This window comes from Simochromis diagramma, unplaced genomic scaffold (assembly GCF_900408965.1).
Source record: "Simochromis diagramma unplaced genomic scaffold, fSimDia1.1 OVJJ01000050.1, whole genome shotgun sequence".
Classification (NCBI taxonomy): Eukaryota; Metazoa; Chordata; class Actinopteri; order Cichliformes; family Cichlidae; genus Simochromis; species Simochromis diagramma.
In genome coordinates this window covers 506,233-523,973 of record NW_024387188.1, presented here as the reverse complement: position 1 = coordinate 523,973, position 17,741 = coordinate 506,233, and the positions used below count along the sequence as shown (strand labels likewise).

The window sequence follows — 17,741 nt, the reverse complement described above, 5'->3', positions numbered from 1 at the left end:
TACTACAGACGCTTATTATTAGACTACAGGCTGTAGCAGGCTGATTCCAGAGTGGGGCTGAACTCATTTAGTGCACTTAGATCCACCTTAAAACTTAAAAAAAAAAAAGAAAAGAAAAGCTGGTCATACAGATTCAGCCATCACCAAAAAATGCGAGAGAGCACAGGGGGAACATTCTCTTCGCAGATGTTTTATGCTGCTCTGCTGTGCACATGCCATGTTGTAGTGGTTATGAATAGCAAGGTCAATGTGCGCAAATGTGGGGTGAGATCAGAGAAGGCTGATTTGATTATATGTTCAGGATGGTCATGTGAGTGCTGACTAACTCTGTCAGTTTTGTTTGAAATGACCTGTATCGGACCGTGACTAGAGCTTCAGTGTGTCCTCGTTATGGGGCAGCTTTGGGGATATGTCTCTAACTGACACTACACTACAGTCTGTCTCTCTTTTTTTTAAACCTGAATACAGAAGAGCTTACATATTTACAATCCTATAAAATATTTATTTATTTCGATTTTAATTTAGAGTGGAATTATTCTTTAAATCCAGGCCAGTAGCGTGCTTTAGCCCACCCATGTGGCCACCACTCGACCCCTGGTGGTAACTCGGGGAAACTGCAGCAGCGGTGCTGATGACGTTATAGCAGCTGAGCAAGTGTCCTCCAGTTAAAGGTCACCCACTGCCACTGCACATCATCGCTGTCTCCTGACTTCCTGATTGCAATGCCAGAACAGTGCCTTTTCTTTTTAGACATCCTGCGGGGAAAGTGTCAGATTTCCAGAGGCCGGTCGACCACTCCGTTGTTTTCTGCGCTCTGCTTACTCACCACGCAGACATGATTGCAGGCTGCAAGTGTGGCATCTAGGTGGTCACAAACAAGCGCACACAGAGGGATAAATTTCAGTTTTCAGTTACAGATTAGATGTGTGAAGTACAGTTGCATCTTTGACATTGAAGGTTTGCGCCACCTGCTGGCCGTGTTTAGAGAGAAACAAGCTGAGGAGGAGGAGGGGTGTGTATCTACATTAGTGACAGTCTCAACTTTTGTGTATCTGATATTTTGTAACATTAAGGTACACCGGCTTTTCTTTAAAAAAAAAAAAAAAAGGATACATAGAACAAAAGAGCAGCAGTCACACTGTACTGCTGCACTGTGTTTGTCCTTGGTGCCATTTTCAGGTTGAAACAAGCTAGAATTTCAAACAGAGTATCATTTACACGAGTCAAATGAGCAGCTACACAGCACATTCTTAAAAGGATAGACTGACAACTCAAAGGTCCACGCTATAATGCTATTTATACACTGCATTATGTGAGATATGCAAGTCTGACAGCGTATGCCCGCTTTTGTCTCCACCAGCCTAACCAGGCCTATAGAATGCATTAAAGTCAATGCTCGAGTTACTTTATCGTGCTTAGAGTGATACTTTTTCTTCTTATTGCTGTTTGTAGCTATATGCTATGTTTTCTGCCAATATGGCTGTATGCTAAACATAAACTTTTACTTCAAATGTGATTATTTTTGACTCTAAACTAAGCATCTGTTCAGTTGAGGAAGAATAAAGTATTCTCAAATCATCCCCTCAAATTAGAAAGTGATTTTTAAAAGCATCTTCATTTTACCAGTGGTTTTTTTTTAAAACCATTGGTCCTCGATTACCAAACATAAACATTAGCCCGTTCTTGCGTCATTGTGATGTCATAAATAAATAATGATGAATGATGAATAAATAAAAAGTGTTTTGTACAGTAATCTCTATGTCCTTTTATATGATATATTACTTAATATGTTTATTGAATTACTTTATTTCAAGGGCAACTATGACCTTCGGCGCCAACCATGAAGGTCAAGGTCAAATGCTTAGCCAGCCTAGTTACTCGTGTCCCTCATACAAGGCCTTGTATATTGTGAAGAAGGTTGAAGACCATCCGTAAAAATCGTGGGTATTATAAAGTTTTTACTGAATTTCACATTGACTGAATTTTCACCAAAATGAAATCACCTTGAGCTGTTTCCTGTATCTACTATCACACAGAAATTGGAAATGATATCTGGTAAACTGTGGACACTAGACTGCTAACAAACAGGCAAACAACCAGACAAACAAACTAAACTGTTTACATACTCCCTGCGTTTCCAGGGAGAATGAACTGAAATGAACCCATTCATCCAGTTTCTTAGCTGCTTATCCAGTTTAGGGTTGCAGGGGGGCTGGAGCCTACCTGTCATAGGGCAAAAGGTAAGGTACACCCTGGACAGGTCACTAGTTCATCATAGAGCTAACACGAGGAGACACACAAGCATTCCCACCTACACACAGCAAAATCTCCAGTGTTAAATTAACACCTCTGAGTGTTAAATACAACACTGTTGAGTGTTAAATTAACACTTTTGACAGTGTTATATGTTTAAAAGTAACCTAGTCAGTTTTGAAGATTAACAATGGCTAACACTGAGCAGTGCTGATTTTCTAACACTGGAAAATAACTCAAAATGTTAGAAATATTTCAGTGTTAGGAAATCAGCACTGCTCAGTGTTAGCCATTGTTAATCTTCAAAACTGACTAGGTTACTTTTAAACATATAACACTGTCAAAAGTGTTAATTTAACACTCAACAGTGTTGTATTTAACACTCAGAGGTGTGGACCCATATAGACACTCTCTAGTGTTAATTTAACACTGGAGATTTTGCTGTGCAGCATCAACAGTTAACCTAACATGTATGTCCCCCATACAAATTCTACACAGAATGGTCAAAGTAGCTCAATGGATTTAAATTCAGAAACAGGAATTAACAGAAGTGTGAGAGATGGGGGATGATGCTGGGAATCTTTGAAAAATGTGAAGAAGAAAGAAAATTGAACTTTTGAATTTATTTCCATATGTTGCACCTTTTCCTGTTGGTAAATACTCCACCCCTCCTTGCCATTCCTACTACAAAAAGGAATTAAGTAAGAGATAAACAAACTAATGACAGAAAAGTCTCTGTTTGTCACTATCTACTATAGAGATTTGGGGTTTTATTATAGTGGGCCCACAGTTAAAATGAAAATATTTTTTTTATATAAATAAGATGATTATTATATTTGCCTATTGGTAATAAAATGCTCAATTCATTTCTTGTTTTATTAAAAACAACTTTATTAGGCAGATGTATGTAGTGCAATAGAATTCAATGCATTTGGCCATGAAAATCTAAATATAATGCAGTTTACAGGATTTAAAAAAGATTTCAATACATACCAAAAATGTACAAGAGGATCTCGAGTACCTGTTTATTTGTTGGAGGGATTCAGTAGTTACTGTCACAGATCAGAGAAGCCTCTCTTCAGCACACTGGTGTATAAAGTTTATCGTGACTACTATAAAGCATGTTCACAGAGTCGTACTGCACTTCAGTCCTGGCCCACTAGAGAGCAGTAACTCCTCAGCAAGTAAAGGGAACACTGGCATGAAAATCTCTTCATCACCTTTAAGGGAGGCATAAACACTCACATGCTAAGAACATTAAATGCAAAACCACACGTGGCTAAGGCTTCGACATCTTGTTTTTATCTTGAATGTCTGTATGCAGGCACTATATATTCTACAATTAAAACTCCTCTGTCAAACGAGACTCAATACATTTGCTATCATTCACAAGGCTTGGGTGGCAAATCTGGAACAGATCTGGGGTTTCTATTGGGTTCCTTCTTGTTAGTGCTGTTGGGGCTGTTGTTTTTGTGGTTCCTCTGAGGAACTGGCCTTCTGTGGCGTCTCCTTTTTGGCTGACGGGGATTGGGCTTTGTTGGATTTAGCAGGGGATCCAAATGTAGTTTGCCGCTCTGAGTATCCGAGGACTCGTCAATAAATGCAAGGTTTTCACCAAAGTAGTCCAGAGGCTGGGACAGGTGGGGGTCAGGAGGAGCCTCCTCCTGTTTGGGTTCTGCAGGCTTTTCTTCTGGGACTCGCTCCGTCTGAGTGGCCTGAGAATCTGTCTCCGATCCAGACCCTGACTCATTAGAGGAGGACGATGATGAAGAAGAATATGACCCAGACTCTTCCTGACTCTCACGCTGCTCTTCTTGCCCCTCAGGCACCCCGTTAGCTGATACACTGTGACCATGGCTTCGAGGGCCGTGGCGGCGCTTTCTCCTACGCCGTTTAAAGGGGTCATCGATTTTTCCTGGCATGCGAAAGTCCACCGACATATTTTGGATGTTCTGAGTCCAGTCAGTGGCGTGGGCTCGCAACTCCTCCATCTGAAAGGAAAAGGATGAAAGCAGAGGTGATGGAGAGGAAGTAGTGGAGACAGCAGGTGATAAAACAGGCATAAAAGAACAGGAGTACCTCAGCCCTGGTCTTCTTTGAAAGAACCCGGAGCCAGTTACCAATCATTGTGAGGATAGATGCAAAGTATGCAAGCCCCAACAAGATCCAGAACCACACCAAGGGTTTGTACCAGTGGTCGCTGCCTTCCTTTCCTGAATCCCCTTTGACACAAAGACACATTGTACAGAAGCAGGAGGTAAAAAGGGGCCAGCGCATTCACACATCCGCCCATGAAGCCATCCATTTCCATGGAGTAAATAAACTGTTAAGATAGCAGACTAGATAATCAATAATTCATCTGTGAAGAAAATCATCATAAATAATTTACGACATTGTCCACGCTAAGTGAACTTAATGCACCACGACTGACAGCTATATTTATGGATGACTAATTAAGTCATAGCTCCTACTTATCAACAGATCAATACCTTCAACGAAAAAGAAAACTATGACCTGGAAGCTATGATTGTGTTTCAGCTGCATTACTTTTATAGAGCTTAATAAAGCAGGATGTACACTAGTGGCAGGCTATGGGCATCAGTCGTGGTGCACAGGGTGTGGAGAGTGGAAAGGATCTCATCTTAATAAAAATAAAAACAAAAACAAGCACAAAAAAAATCCTGCAGACTAATTATTGGGTGACATTGAATTATTGGATACTGGTGGTCTGATGTGACCTCAGGGGTGAAATAAACCTGTCCTCTCTGCATGAAGTAAGGGTGAGCACTGACTGTCTGAAGAAAAACCTGACACCAGATCCACCCACCCACTTATCTAGTTTAGGGTCATGGAGGGGCTGGAGCCTATTCCTACTGCCGCCTCTGTCATGCTGTATTTTTTGGTGTTTTGTTCCTCCAGCTGTCGAAAGCCTTAGTTACATATTATTGCGCAATTTACACGACGAACTGCTCTCGAATAAATAGCACAGCTGATTGTCCGGTACTGAAATAAAGTCCGCCTCTAAAAGCATCAAAGTTTCAAATGTCAGCTTATCAGTAATAAAGTTTTATAATAATCAAATATGTCAGAACAAGCAGAAGGAGCCATTTAAAAACTTTGACAGTATCAAAACACATGGATTGGGTGGGGGTGAGGGGGTGGTGGGGATCACCTCCCATCAAGCTGTTATAAAGGGAGGAACTATCAACAGAGACCAAAGCCATTTCTTGTAACTGGCTAGAATGATAAAGGGCCACCGCTTGAACTAAAATAATACTGAGACAGATGGCCTTTTTCCATTTCCACTTTCCTATTCAGTGTGCACCACTGCAAACCAGCGTGGGTGGTTGATTATATACCTGCAACATAGTCTCCAAACCCCACTGTGGTCAAGGTGATAACCACGAAGTAGGCTGATTCCAGCAGGGTCCACTCCTCCACCTCTTGAAAAATGAAGATTGGCAGTGCAACAAAGAGCACGCAACCCAACAGGATGGACAGGACAGCTGAGATCACACGCACGATGGTGGGACTAACTCGCCATTTCTGTCAGAAAAGGATAACCAATTAGTGCCATGAATATATAGCCTGTATATAAAAGATGGACGTGGTGACGGGATGTCACTCATTTCTTTGTGAAGTCATTTTTTAAGCCTTGAGTTCAGTCTTTTCGCCATCTCCTCTTTAGCGTTTTGAAACCAGACGTCATGAACGAGGTTTGGGTCTGACTGAGAAACCAGCCTGCCAAGCTATGCCGACTCTGAATCTTATCCTATTTTATCACATTTCTGACACTGATCGGACCCCAAATATACAAAATAAAAATCTTGTTATGTCTGAGAAGACTTGATAACATCAACTGAGGCCATAAATGTTTTGGATGAAGGGAACCAAACGCTTCTATGCAATTGAGACCAATTTCTTCTTTTCAAATACAGGTGTAGGCTTTAGATGATGTAAGGCATTGGCTTCACTCTTCAGACCCAAATGTTAGATCCATCTATTATTTATAAAATCTATGGATAAGTATGTTTACAGTGGCAGTAAAGAAGACATTTTAAATATTTTTTGAAGCTCTGACCAGGAAGAGCTTCTCTATCTTGGCGACAGTTTTCCTCAGCCCAGTACCCAGATGGTCTCCCACTCCAGCAAGCAGGATACCAAACATTGGGATTCCCACCAGGGCATAGAAGATGCAGAACAGCTGCCCTCCTTCTGTTTTGGGAGAAATGTTTCCAAAACCTGCACATGTGGGATCAGAGGTAGAAGAGCAGTTGTTTAAAGACTTCAGATGTAATTAATGAGTCCCATCATGCAATTAAATTTAATGAACAAGGACTTTTAGCTGGACACCAACCGATGGTTGTGATAATGGTCCCTGAGAAAAAAAAGGCACTGGCCAGATCCCATTTGCTGACAAATGTAGCGTTGCCTATGGGATCCACACCTGCTCCAGTGGCCTCCACCACCTCCTGGGAAGGGACAGTGGGGGGAAGGTTAGTACTTAGTTGATGAAACACTCCAATAATTAATGTTTCACTGGAAAAGAGGCATTAACAAACACATGAATGAATGAACCCATCCCTGCTACGGGGTACAAAATGCACTGTCATGATCAAAAGCAGGAAGTTAGCAGCGATGAGCAGCTGTGACGGCTCCATTCTGTCCCGGGCATATCGAACCGCTTACAGCACAGAATCAAATTCCCTGATTCAATTATCGGAACATAAACCTAAGCATGATGAGGTTATGAATTAACTTGGCCTCTGCAGAAATCATTAAAACCAATCAATTAAAAGTTTAGATTGAAGATTGTAGAAATGTCTACTGCCAAGCACGTCTGTCCCAACAGATTAGCAGAAACTGACTGAACTTCTCACCCTTTCAAATTCTATTTGTGCAGTGACAACTGACTAAAAGAGTAGGTTTGAAGTAGGAATCAAATCAGTGACACTGTAATTACAAGATATGTGCTGTAACTGTTCGGGTATCAGTGAGCTCTGACTTTGCATGTATTTACCTGCATTCTAGTGGATACAGGAAGACACTGCAGTGAGGTTTTGTGTCCAGAGGGTTTGGCATACGATAATTAGGTTACTTTTACTCCTCAAGTTACATTAAAAGCGAGAGGCAAATTATGAGGTTAGTCATGCGCACCTGAGTCTCAGCCTGTGTACTCTGTGCACCGCAGAAAGGGATGATTTGGAGCCAGAAATATAATCCTTAGTAACTGTGTTCAAGAAACTTCCTGGGAATGCTAACCATAAGTGAGAGGTTCAGGTTTTCATGACACAATTCCCTCACAGATGTAGTGAAATACACAACATACATGCAAACGGCAACTATGAAAACACAATGGTGTTCATACTTTACATGCTATCAAATGTATATGATATAGAAGTATTAATTAATCTGCTTATTATTGACAATCATTTGTCAATGTCACATGATTGTTTAGATAACCAGCAAAACTTCATAAAGAAGGAAATTGAGCCAGGGGATGTTGTCACACTGACTTCATGAATTGCTTGAAAGATTTAATATTTATCTATATTCTTATATTTATTTAATTTCAGCGTACAAACTGGCAGCTGTAAAAGTTGTAATTTCGCTTATCTAAGCTCAGCTTATACTGATATACAAAAGGAGACCCTGCACTGATAGCCAGACCATGTGAAAAAAAAGTCACGTGGAGAAAGTTCACCAAGCACACCTCATTATTTATTAGCCTTTCAAATCCATAAATTTAGAATCTGGGGTTGGCAGTGATAAGAACGTCTATACGGAGGGACAGCTGAAGCTCTTATTTAAATCTGACATCTCGAGTCTGCTGCTCTATCTGGTACGGTGGTGTCATCTTGCCAAGATCTGAAGAGCTCCCTAAGGTTTTCAGATAAACATTTACAGTGACGAATCAGAAAGTAGCTGCACAAATTTTGCCTGAATTGAAGACCTCCGGAAAATTCTTTCAGTGTCCAAAAATAACATTAGACAATTACACAACATGCCTACATCAAGGCAATGATACTTTTGTTTAATAAATTCTTCAATAAAATAAATGTCACATGATCAACCACATCAATATCTGCTGGTAGAAAATATAGCATGATCTTTGATAAAGTATGGTGTGCTATGTGACGGATGCTTGAGGAGGAAACTGCAACTAGAAGATGAAACATCTGAATGTAACATCAGTTCGGTGACACATGATCCACAGTGGCTCAATAGCAGTTTTCGTGTAAGCCGACATTAAGTGCATTGTGTCCCCACTTCTATAAGTGCACTGAGGTGCAAAGTTCACCCAAACCATCCCAATCCTTTCTTTCTTTTTCTGATGGAACCAAACAGGAGCTATCATCACATCACTGGCTGCATATTATGAGTGCAATTTTTTAAAAGCACAATATATTAGTATCTACATGATTTTAATCAAGCAAATTGTCAAATGCTCTTTTTACAAGTAGAGAAACAAGAAAGTGTTTCAGCTTGGACTTCTTACTGTGTTCACCTATTCATTTGGATATTTAGAAAAAAGACACACCTAATCGCTCATGTGCTTCCTCTAAATAAACACAAAATACAACAAGACCTGATTGCGTGCTTCAGTGTCCTTTGATCCCTTTAACCTTTTCCCAAATGTCGCCGAGTTCATGCGTAGATCGCTTTGCAAGCGTAAACAGTAATTTACAATGTTCATTCTAGAGTGAGGACAAGCGTCTCAGGATCACAGCTAGGTTGCCAACGCTCTACCCATCTGTGGATCAGCTGTCACGCAGTTACACTCATGAAAGGAACCTTGCATAGCTGCTCTGACCACACCTGTTATCTGGCTCATAGTCGTCGTGCTGTGCTGCTGCACTGTGTCACCAGCAAAGCTCCACTGAACACATTACACATCTGAATGATCATCCTAAGGATCCACAAACTCAGCCAGTGCGTATAAAACATGAAGCAGGTATGTGTCACGCACTCAGCAAAAGTGTATTTTTAGCTAGAGAGGCAGTCGGCATCAGAGGTCATCATGACACTTGTTTGGAGTTTGTTAATATATGATTAACAGAAAGCAGCAGCTGGGCAAAGCTAGAGTCACTTTTTGAATGCAAAATGTGTAGTTTCAGTAACTCAAAGTTTGCTGTATGCTGTTCGATTTAGTTAGAAGCAACAAGAGAAGTCGCTATAACACTAAAGCAGCAACACACAGAATTTGTCAGGATTACTGACAAAATGACACAAACATGTCATATTTAAAGGGATCACAGCTTTTAGTCTTTCGGATATTTTCATGCCCATTTCCCTTAAAGTCTGAGAACTGAATGTTCAATAAGTTCGCACTTTATCTAAGCCAATACTTTCTATGAAATTTTTTATTGCAATATATTCTCATTGATTGGTAGTATCCTATCATGTCGTGACATCCATGTCATATCTTGCAGTATCATATCAGGTAATATCGTGTCATGTAGTATCGTATCGTATCGTATCGTTTCGTGTCTTATTGTTTAGTATTGTATCGTAGCAATCAATATGACGCTGTACCTGATGGAGATTGTAAAAGAGAAACAGAAACAATTTTTACATTTTCGAAATAAAAGCCAGATAGTGAATGGCTCCTCTCTGTACCTCTATAAGAACCTCCAGCTTGTCTGAGTCGACACAGGAGAAGTTCAGCAGGAAGTCCCGGCGTGTGTCCTGCAGCTTCATGTGCACGCCCTCCTCCTGCGGAGCCTCCAGGGCACGGAACACCACAGCTCCCAGCACCAAGTAAAGAAGAACCCCCGTCAAGATGGCAAGCAGGGTGGAGCAGCGCATGGCTGCACCTCCACTCAGTCCAAACGTTGGCTGCTGCTTCTCTCTGCCAGCCTCAGCGCTGGAGTTGCTGCAGCTGAAATATCAGCAACCACACAAGTAGACTGGTTACACACTGACTACGGAGCCTGACAGCAGCCCAGGCTGCCCACACGCCTGCAGCAGCCAGACTATTAGGTCCACAGCAGGCATTAAATGGACTCAGTCATCACCACTCTGCTGACACACATTGAATGCAACATCCAGCACATAAAGCCTGCTCTGTGACCTGCCTTTAACTGAACAGATGTTGCATGAGTATCTATAAAAGATAAGCGATCCATGTCATGAATAGCTAAAACAGATGCGATCATAACAGTGGTGCTCACCTGTTAAGCCGCCTTAGTTGCCCCCGTTTTCGTCTTTTCCAGTCCCTCTCTGTGCTGGCTCTGAGGATGGAGTCCCTAGAGCCGTAACCACTGGGGAGCCCGTCCCCCTCACACTCTGAAGGAGGGGACACTACACGGGACCACAGACAGATTTTTATGTGTAATTCAGCAGTTAGTTTCAAATGAGTAAAGAGGAGCAAAGGGCTCACTTCCTTTAAAAAAACATAGCTGTCAGTGCCAAGGATCAATGACAAAGAAACAAAGCCCTGAGGTGTGGCAGTGCAGTTGTTGTTGTTTCATACATCATCTGTACACATATGTATAACAGAAGCCTTTAGTTAGTGATGACCCCCAAAAAAGGGGGGTTTCCAGCACTGGATGGAAAGTTAGAGAATTATGATTTGGTTTATTCCCTTAGGTGATGTTGATCAAAAGTTACAGTGCTGGTGTGGAACAGCGGTGGAACTAAAAAACCAACAGATATGTCAGACACTTTCTGGGAAGTTTAGGAAATTATTTAAGAAGGTAGTATTTTATCACTGGGATTTGATAAGTCTGCCACTTGCTATTCATTTTGCATTACTGGTCTGTAAGCCAGAAAAGGAAAACAAAAGAAGCTCTCATCCTCTGAAGTTCGTTGACTGTGGTGCTGTAGTCAGCAGGTCCGCTGGATTGGATCCAAAATTAGAGCAATAAATTGTCACACTATGACTGCAAAAAGCACTTGGGCTCCGAAGACTTTTACAGCTGCTAGGACTACACAAGGGGGCAGTCCATTTACTGAATTAAACACATTCCAATCAGGAGTATTTATGAAGCACATCCTTTAACAGCATAAAATTACCTTAAATATTTGGTTTGTATATACAATCTCATAGATTTGTAAAACAGTCAGTAAAATAGAACAAATATCCAAAGGTGCATGTGAGTAACCGTGTAACTGTAGTTCTTTAAAGAACATACTTATCTACACTACTCCAAAGAACATCTAAACACTGATCACAGCAAAGCAGTTATTCAACGTAAACATATATAAGACTATAGCACAGACTGATTATGGACCAGCTGACAGAAGGAAGTTGTTCTATCCTGTGCATTAAGTCCCAGCAGTGCTTCTGCAGCAGCTAAGCTTTATCCATCCACAGTGATACCATTTTATTACCACTTAGAGTCCCTCTGGGTCCATAAGATTCATGGTACTGACCGGCCTCTGTGTGCTTACCTCAATATGTAGGATCATAAGATTCCAGAGAAACGGCCACCTCATGCAAAGCGTTTCAGGAGTTCGGGCAGCTGCATACTGGGAGTTTGTGTGTGTGAGAGTGAGTGTGTGTGAGAATGATGGCTAGTGCTGAGTGCACACACAGCAGAAGATACTCAGTCAAACTGACTTTATATAGATAGTGAGGGAGTGAAGTGAAGTGAGACAGAGAGAGAGAGAGAAGGCGGAGATGGTGGTGAAGCTAGACTCAGCTTGTTCAGTGTCTTTTTTAAAGATTTCAGACGTGCCGCATACACATGATGCAGTTTGGATCGTTTGCTTTATTTTGTCATTTTAACATTTCTCCTGTGCATGAGCACATTACAGAAGAACCTCCGCTGAAGTCCCACGTTTTGCAAAGCTACCTCTGTATCTCTGTGGGATCAATGTTTAAGATTTATTGCTATCTGATTGGTGTTACTCTGCAAACTCTGCAGCGGGAAGCCAGCTCAGCCACCCTTCACCCAACCCTCAATAACCTGTCTTCCTCACAAGCAAGAACTGCTGCTGTTCCCTCTGTGTGTGTGTTTACAGGGTTGGGGATATGGTTTCTTTCTAAGAAAACTAAGTGAACTTTCAGACATCCAGAGTAACATTCAGCTCAACACATTGCTGTTGCAGATTTACGAGTCCTGGAGTTATTTTATACATCGCCCCAAATCAGGAAGATGGGTGTTATAGGTGATTTATTACACTCATTTCCAGCTCTATACTTTTATTCTTGGTATCTGAAAGAGTAGCTTTGGATGATTTACTAATACCGGGCCTTGGTGTAGCTCCTCAGCTTGCCAGTTTGGACAGTGGCTAACTTTCTTCTGATTGGCTGCCCCTCGCAAACAGAAGGCTTAAGTGGCAGATGGGTGTGGCTAAGATGACCATATTAGGGATGATAACCATTCTCACTGACATCATATGCATAGAGATGGGGAAAAAATGTTGGAGCGCTTACTTGCACCTTGTAGTTTGAAAAACTGAGCATGTTCATTATGAGCTTATGTCTCTGAAATATTATTATTATTATTATTAATGACAGAAAGTTCCAGCAAAGCATAATAAGTTCAGTTTAAATTTGAATACATCTGCAGAAAGTTTTGTTTGCCTCTGTTTCAGCTTTTCACTTTGCCATCTTCCCAGATTTAGACAGTACTCATCAAAGGCTTGGAGAGATCTACTCATTCGAGTGTATTTCCTTTATGTTTTTGTAATTTTTTACAGAACAATACTGAAGATATCAAGACACAAAAAGCACCCATGGAAACACAAAAACAATAAATAAATCTTCACAGTGCCTTACCCTGGAACGGTTTTCCATTAGCTGGAGTCTTTTGTAGGGTCCACATGTGTATTAACTACATGCTAAACAAGCACATTTTTGCTCACTTCAACATGTCACTTAATGTCAATTAAGTCTTGTGCGTTCATCAGAATCGACCCGGCAAAGACTCCAGTCTGGGCCACTGGCCCATTCTTAGGAAAACATTAAGGAGGGCATTTATTTTGGACGTTTTACTGTATTTTTACAGGTTTTACAGCCATTGCTACGGATACTGATACTGATAAAGACCACTCCCCTGGGCATTACCACACTATACCAACTAGAACTACAGATGTATTGCTTACAATTTAAGCTCAGAGAGTCATGATGACAGATTTCTTTCATTGAGTCAAGCAGAATTTCTTTATGTGGAAAAACTGAGACATACCATTGCACTTATTTGTCTTACATTAAGATATCTGAAGGATTAAATGTGTAGTTAAACTTGATTACACTGACAGAAAAGAAAGTTTCAATGTTCAGGCCCACTTAAGATCAAAATGGGCTCCCATGACGCTTTGCTAAAGACACTTTTATGATTTATTCAGAACTGAAGGCCATTGAAAGCAATTTCCTGAATGTAACATCCCACAAAGTTTGTAGAAAAAAATTGCTTTGTGGGAACATTATTCTTCAGCAGTGCACAACTTGAGTTTCTGGAAGAGCTATTTTACCAAGAAGCAGAGTGCTGGAGAGCTGGCAATCCCAAACGACATGGTTAGGGATGGGTTGGGCCACAGATTGCAGGAAAAGCAGCCAACTTGTGCTCAGGGTGTGTGGGAAACCACGTGAAGTAACAATCTGTTGTAAAAAGAGTGAACAGGTATTTGAAGAATCAAATACCTTAAACATTTTTGTTTTAACGTGATCTTTATGCAGTCTAAGCAGTTTTATGTATTTTTAAAAAACTATATTTCAACTAATAGTTTTGATGTTGACACCGCTTTGAAATGTGGAAAATGTCCAGAAAATTATATGACAGCATAAAGTGTCTTAATGAAGCGCTGAGCTATCAGAACAGCTTCAGTGTGTTTTGAGAAGGATTATTTGGAATTGTGCTGGAGAATTTTATCACCGTTCATTCAAAAGATATTCCTTTTTTTGGCGTCTTAATGAAGTCGGTGGGGAGAACTGTTTAACTGGATGTTAATTATTTTTTAAAAATGTCCCATAAGTGTTAAAGTGGGTTGAGATTTGTTAACAGACCATTTCATGCTCTGTAAATAACTCAGTGACCACTCTTACCTAACGCTTGGAGGCACTGCCATCCTGGAAACGATCGCTCTCATCTGGATAAAAGTGTCAAAGTGACCAGAACCTTATTTAATCATCTAACACTAAATCTGATGAACGGTTTTGCTGTTTTTCACACAGGAGGACATGAAGATTGTTTTCACCGGTTGGGCAGTTAAGATTACCACTCAACAATTAATCCAACACATCTAATCCTACACTTCTAATTCATTTTAACCAGAAGTCTAAAGTACGTTATCATAAGAAATTTAGGGACAGATTCACTGCGATCTTTCCACCTCCATTTTCCAGGGTTAGGCTGAGGGTTCCTTTGAAATAGTAATTCAGCTGATCCTACACAGGTTGAGATACTGCCCTGGCAAAAATTGCCAATTCACCACGGTAGCCATGCTGATAGTCTGCTGAAGTCCCCGACAGCTACAGGTGCAAAAAGCCAAACTTCAGGACAGTTGAACGATGCTGAAGATCCAACCAGACAACAGATCACTGTGCTGCTGTGTGCTAAAGCTGAATTAGGGAAAGAGATTTGAAGAGCTGAGGGTGGGGTGGTGGTGGCGAAAAAACATTTTGGGATTGAGAAGATTGGGACTGACCACCTAAGCCAACTGCCGTGGTGGTCAGTGGTGATTGTGTGTACTGCTGTTTCATGCCAACTACTTTTTAGCAAACCTGCTTTTAGTTAGTTTTTTTTTTTTAAATCAATAAAAGAACAGCTGAGTGAAATGCCTGTCCATTTCTCCTTTTGGTGTGGGCTGATTTTATCAATACTTCTTCAAAGAACTCTGTGACTGGTGTTTGTCTTATTTAAATTGCTTTATTTACTCGCTTATTTACACTGTGTGATTCACAGCAAACAACTGAGGGATGCACTGCAAAAAACATTTGACACATCCAGGATTTCTTGGTGTTAGAACCAAAAACCCCAGTCAGAGTTATGGGTATCAACATGGTGGCATGTTAATCTGAATTTATAAGGTCATTATAGCACTACGTGTGAAAATGTGAAACTTTTAAACGTCAAAGGATAATCGGTTCATTCAGGTCTGTCACTTTACCGCAACTTAATGGGAATGGCTTTAGATTTTTGCCAAACACACAGAGAATCTGGTGCCTTCACAGATGTGCAGGTTACTCCTGCCATGTATGCAAATGCATGCAATTATGGCTCTTAAACAGTGCAGTAGATGCAGAAAAACCTAATTCCAATGATATTACAGTTGCCTAAAACTAAACTAAAACTACAACTAGATGTAAAAAAAATATCTTAGCTCACAGATATAACAATAAAAACCAGACTTTTGAAAACTTTTAAATTCAAATGATTTTCAAATACTTGGAAAACTGAAATAAAATAAAAATGTAAAAGAATGTATCATTAGTTTTTGGTAAAAAATTGTTATTACATGTTATTACATCTATAATAATACCTATGTCTAACGAGCAAACCAACCCAGAAGATGAACTGTAACTTAAACAAACACTATTCAGAAAATATTAAACAAAATAAATTGCAAGGCAACATTTTAGAGTATCTTTAATGTGCAATTTTTAAAAGAAAAGTTCCTGGATTCATTTACATTTTACACTGCGCACCACCTTTTTACTAGTTTTGTACGATGTACATGTTACTGATAATAAAGTTCGGTGTAATATATGAATCAATGTTAATCAGTGATTACTAAAAGCACACTAAGTAACACCTTAGTCCAGCTGGGTTATCAGTTTAAGCGACAAAAGAATGTGAATATATATTACAGCATGATAGCAATTCCTTAGACAAGTGCATTATGTCGTAATGTATTCAGATGCATTCGTCTAAGGAGTTTATGCTAAGTGAGATAAGCTTGACAAGTCTGTCTCCATCTTTTCCAGCAGATACTTTGTACTCGATCTGTGCGTGCTGAGCAACAGCACTGGATTTATTACGCGCACTCACCAAATAAACTGTTAAATGCATTTAGCTCCTCAATTCAATCTGCGTGAGAGCTGCTGTCTCCTTTTTTCAAAATCTGAACACAGTCCAACTGCAGTGAAACAGGTGTCTTATTACTCCAACTGCATAAATCATGACAGCACGTAGTAAGAAGTGGGTTTACAGGAAAGGGGAAAGAAATGCAGATGCAGAATTCAGTGGTAAACAGAGTTCTGCGAAAATCAGGAGTTGCTCCCCTAAAATGTACCTCCTGCATAAATCATACCTGGAAAAGCTTTTTTATTTAACTTTAGGGAGTGACGGAAAAAGCACTCCCAAAATATACTCCTCTGAGAAGTTACGCAGGAATCAAAAATTCATAACAATTCATGTTATTTCTCATAGTTAAAGTCATCATGCAAATAAGTTACTTACTTCTCGCTGACCAGTGCTTATAAGTGTCCTTTCAGTTATATGTGTGATCTGGTAATCTGAAGGTGAATTCATTAAAGGTCCATCCAGCGGGAGAAGTGGAAGCGGGAACCAGGCACAAACATTGGAGGCAACAAACACTCAAACTGACTGACCTGATGTAAAATGTGCTCCCAATTACATGTAAAAGGAAGGTGGTGGTAAACAAAAGAGAGGGAGGGGAAGGGGGCAGAAAGGAGGAGGACTACTCTGCTATTATGAGCACTTTATTTTCAATTAAGCCTCCTTGCATCTACTGCAAGCTCACTTTCTGGCATTTTTGATGATGCAGGGACTTCTTAGACTGGAAATTGACTGATTAGCAGACGTTTGCAATTTTAGTAATTTAAGGGAAGATGCACTTCCAACGTGCAGAAGTAGGACAAACATCAGCAACAGACTGATGTTTTTCATTTTTTATAGCAGCATCAAGAAATCAAGTCTTCGTGTAGTTTTATGTACCGATTGTAAACTGTGGTTCAGGAATTCATCCGTTACCAGCTTGTGAAGTTAAGTATTTAACATATTGTTATGGGTTTAAGTATAATAGAAAACAAAGCAGTGAAATCTGAAACAATCACTCCAACAAATTCATAATTAACTGCAGAAATTTATAATTAATTGTTGAGCCAATAAGAGCACAAGACAACACTGAATTCAAAACTATTTTGTGGTGTTCGGTAGGAAAAATTGGGGTGATTTAGTGAATTTATTTTTGCCCCTCCCAAAGGCATGGACCACAGTGTGACCAGTGTGTCCAACTTTGAACCAGATAATTTTGTGGTGCCATATGGAGATATAGGCAATGCTATGCAATGCAGCTGACATGCAGACTGAGTCTAACACCACACCCTGGCACTGGACTGGTAGGTAACATTATACAGGGAGTGCAGAATTATTAGGCAAATGAGTATTTTGTCCACATCATCCTCTTCATGCATGTTGTCTTACTCCAAGCTGTATAGGCTCGAAAGCCTACTACCAATTAAGCATATTAGGTGGTGTGCATCTCTGTAATGAGAAGGGGTGTGGTCTAATGACATCAACACCCTATATCAGGTGTGCATAATTATTAGGCAACGTCCTTTCCTTTGGCAAAAT

At 40.3% G+C, this 17,741-nt stretch overlaps 1 protein-coding gene across 1 annotated transcript; it reads right to left on the bottom strand.

Moving 5' to 3' along the window:
- Positions 1 to 3,155: 3,155 nt before the first annotated feature.
- Positions 3,156 to 11,830, bottom strand: LOC120745179 (potassium channel subfamily K member 4). Its single transcript, XM_040049902.1, has 8 exons — positions 11,650 to 11,830; positions 10,428 to 10,557; positions 9,874 to 10,135; positions 6,611 to 6,725; positions 6,335 to 6,495; positions 5,613 to 5,799; positions 4,333 to 4,475; positions 3,156 to 4,244 (listed from the first exon to the last, which is right to left on the bottom strand). The coding sequence occupies exons 3-8, from the start codon at positions 10,060 to 10,062 to the stop codon at positions 3,636 to 3,638; spliced, it is 1,404 nt and encodes a 467-aa protein (XP_039905836.1). The 5' UTR covers positions 10,063 to 10,135; positions 10,428 to 10,557; positions 11,650 to 11,830; the 3' UTR covers positions 3,156 to 3,635.
- Between the last annotated feature and the right edge of the window lie 5,911 nt (positions 11,831 to 17,741).

Coding starts and splice junctions, on each gene's coding strand:
- LOC120745179 (XM_040049902.1), bottom strand. CDS start 10,062: ATGCGCTGCTCCACCCTGCTTGCCATCTTGACGGGGGTTCTTCTTTAC. Junction 6,726..9,873: donor AGCTGGAGGTTCTTATAGAG/GTACAGAGAGGA, acceptor GTCCCTTCCCAG/GAGGTGGTGGAGGCCACTGG. Junction 4,245..4,332: donor CAAAGAAGACCAGGGCTGAG/GTACTCCTGTTC, acceptor TTTTCCTTTCAG/ATGGAGGAGTTGCGAGCCCA.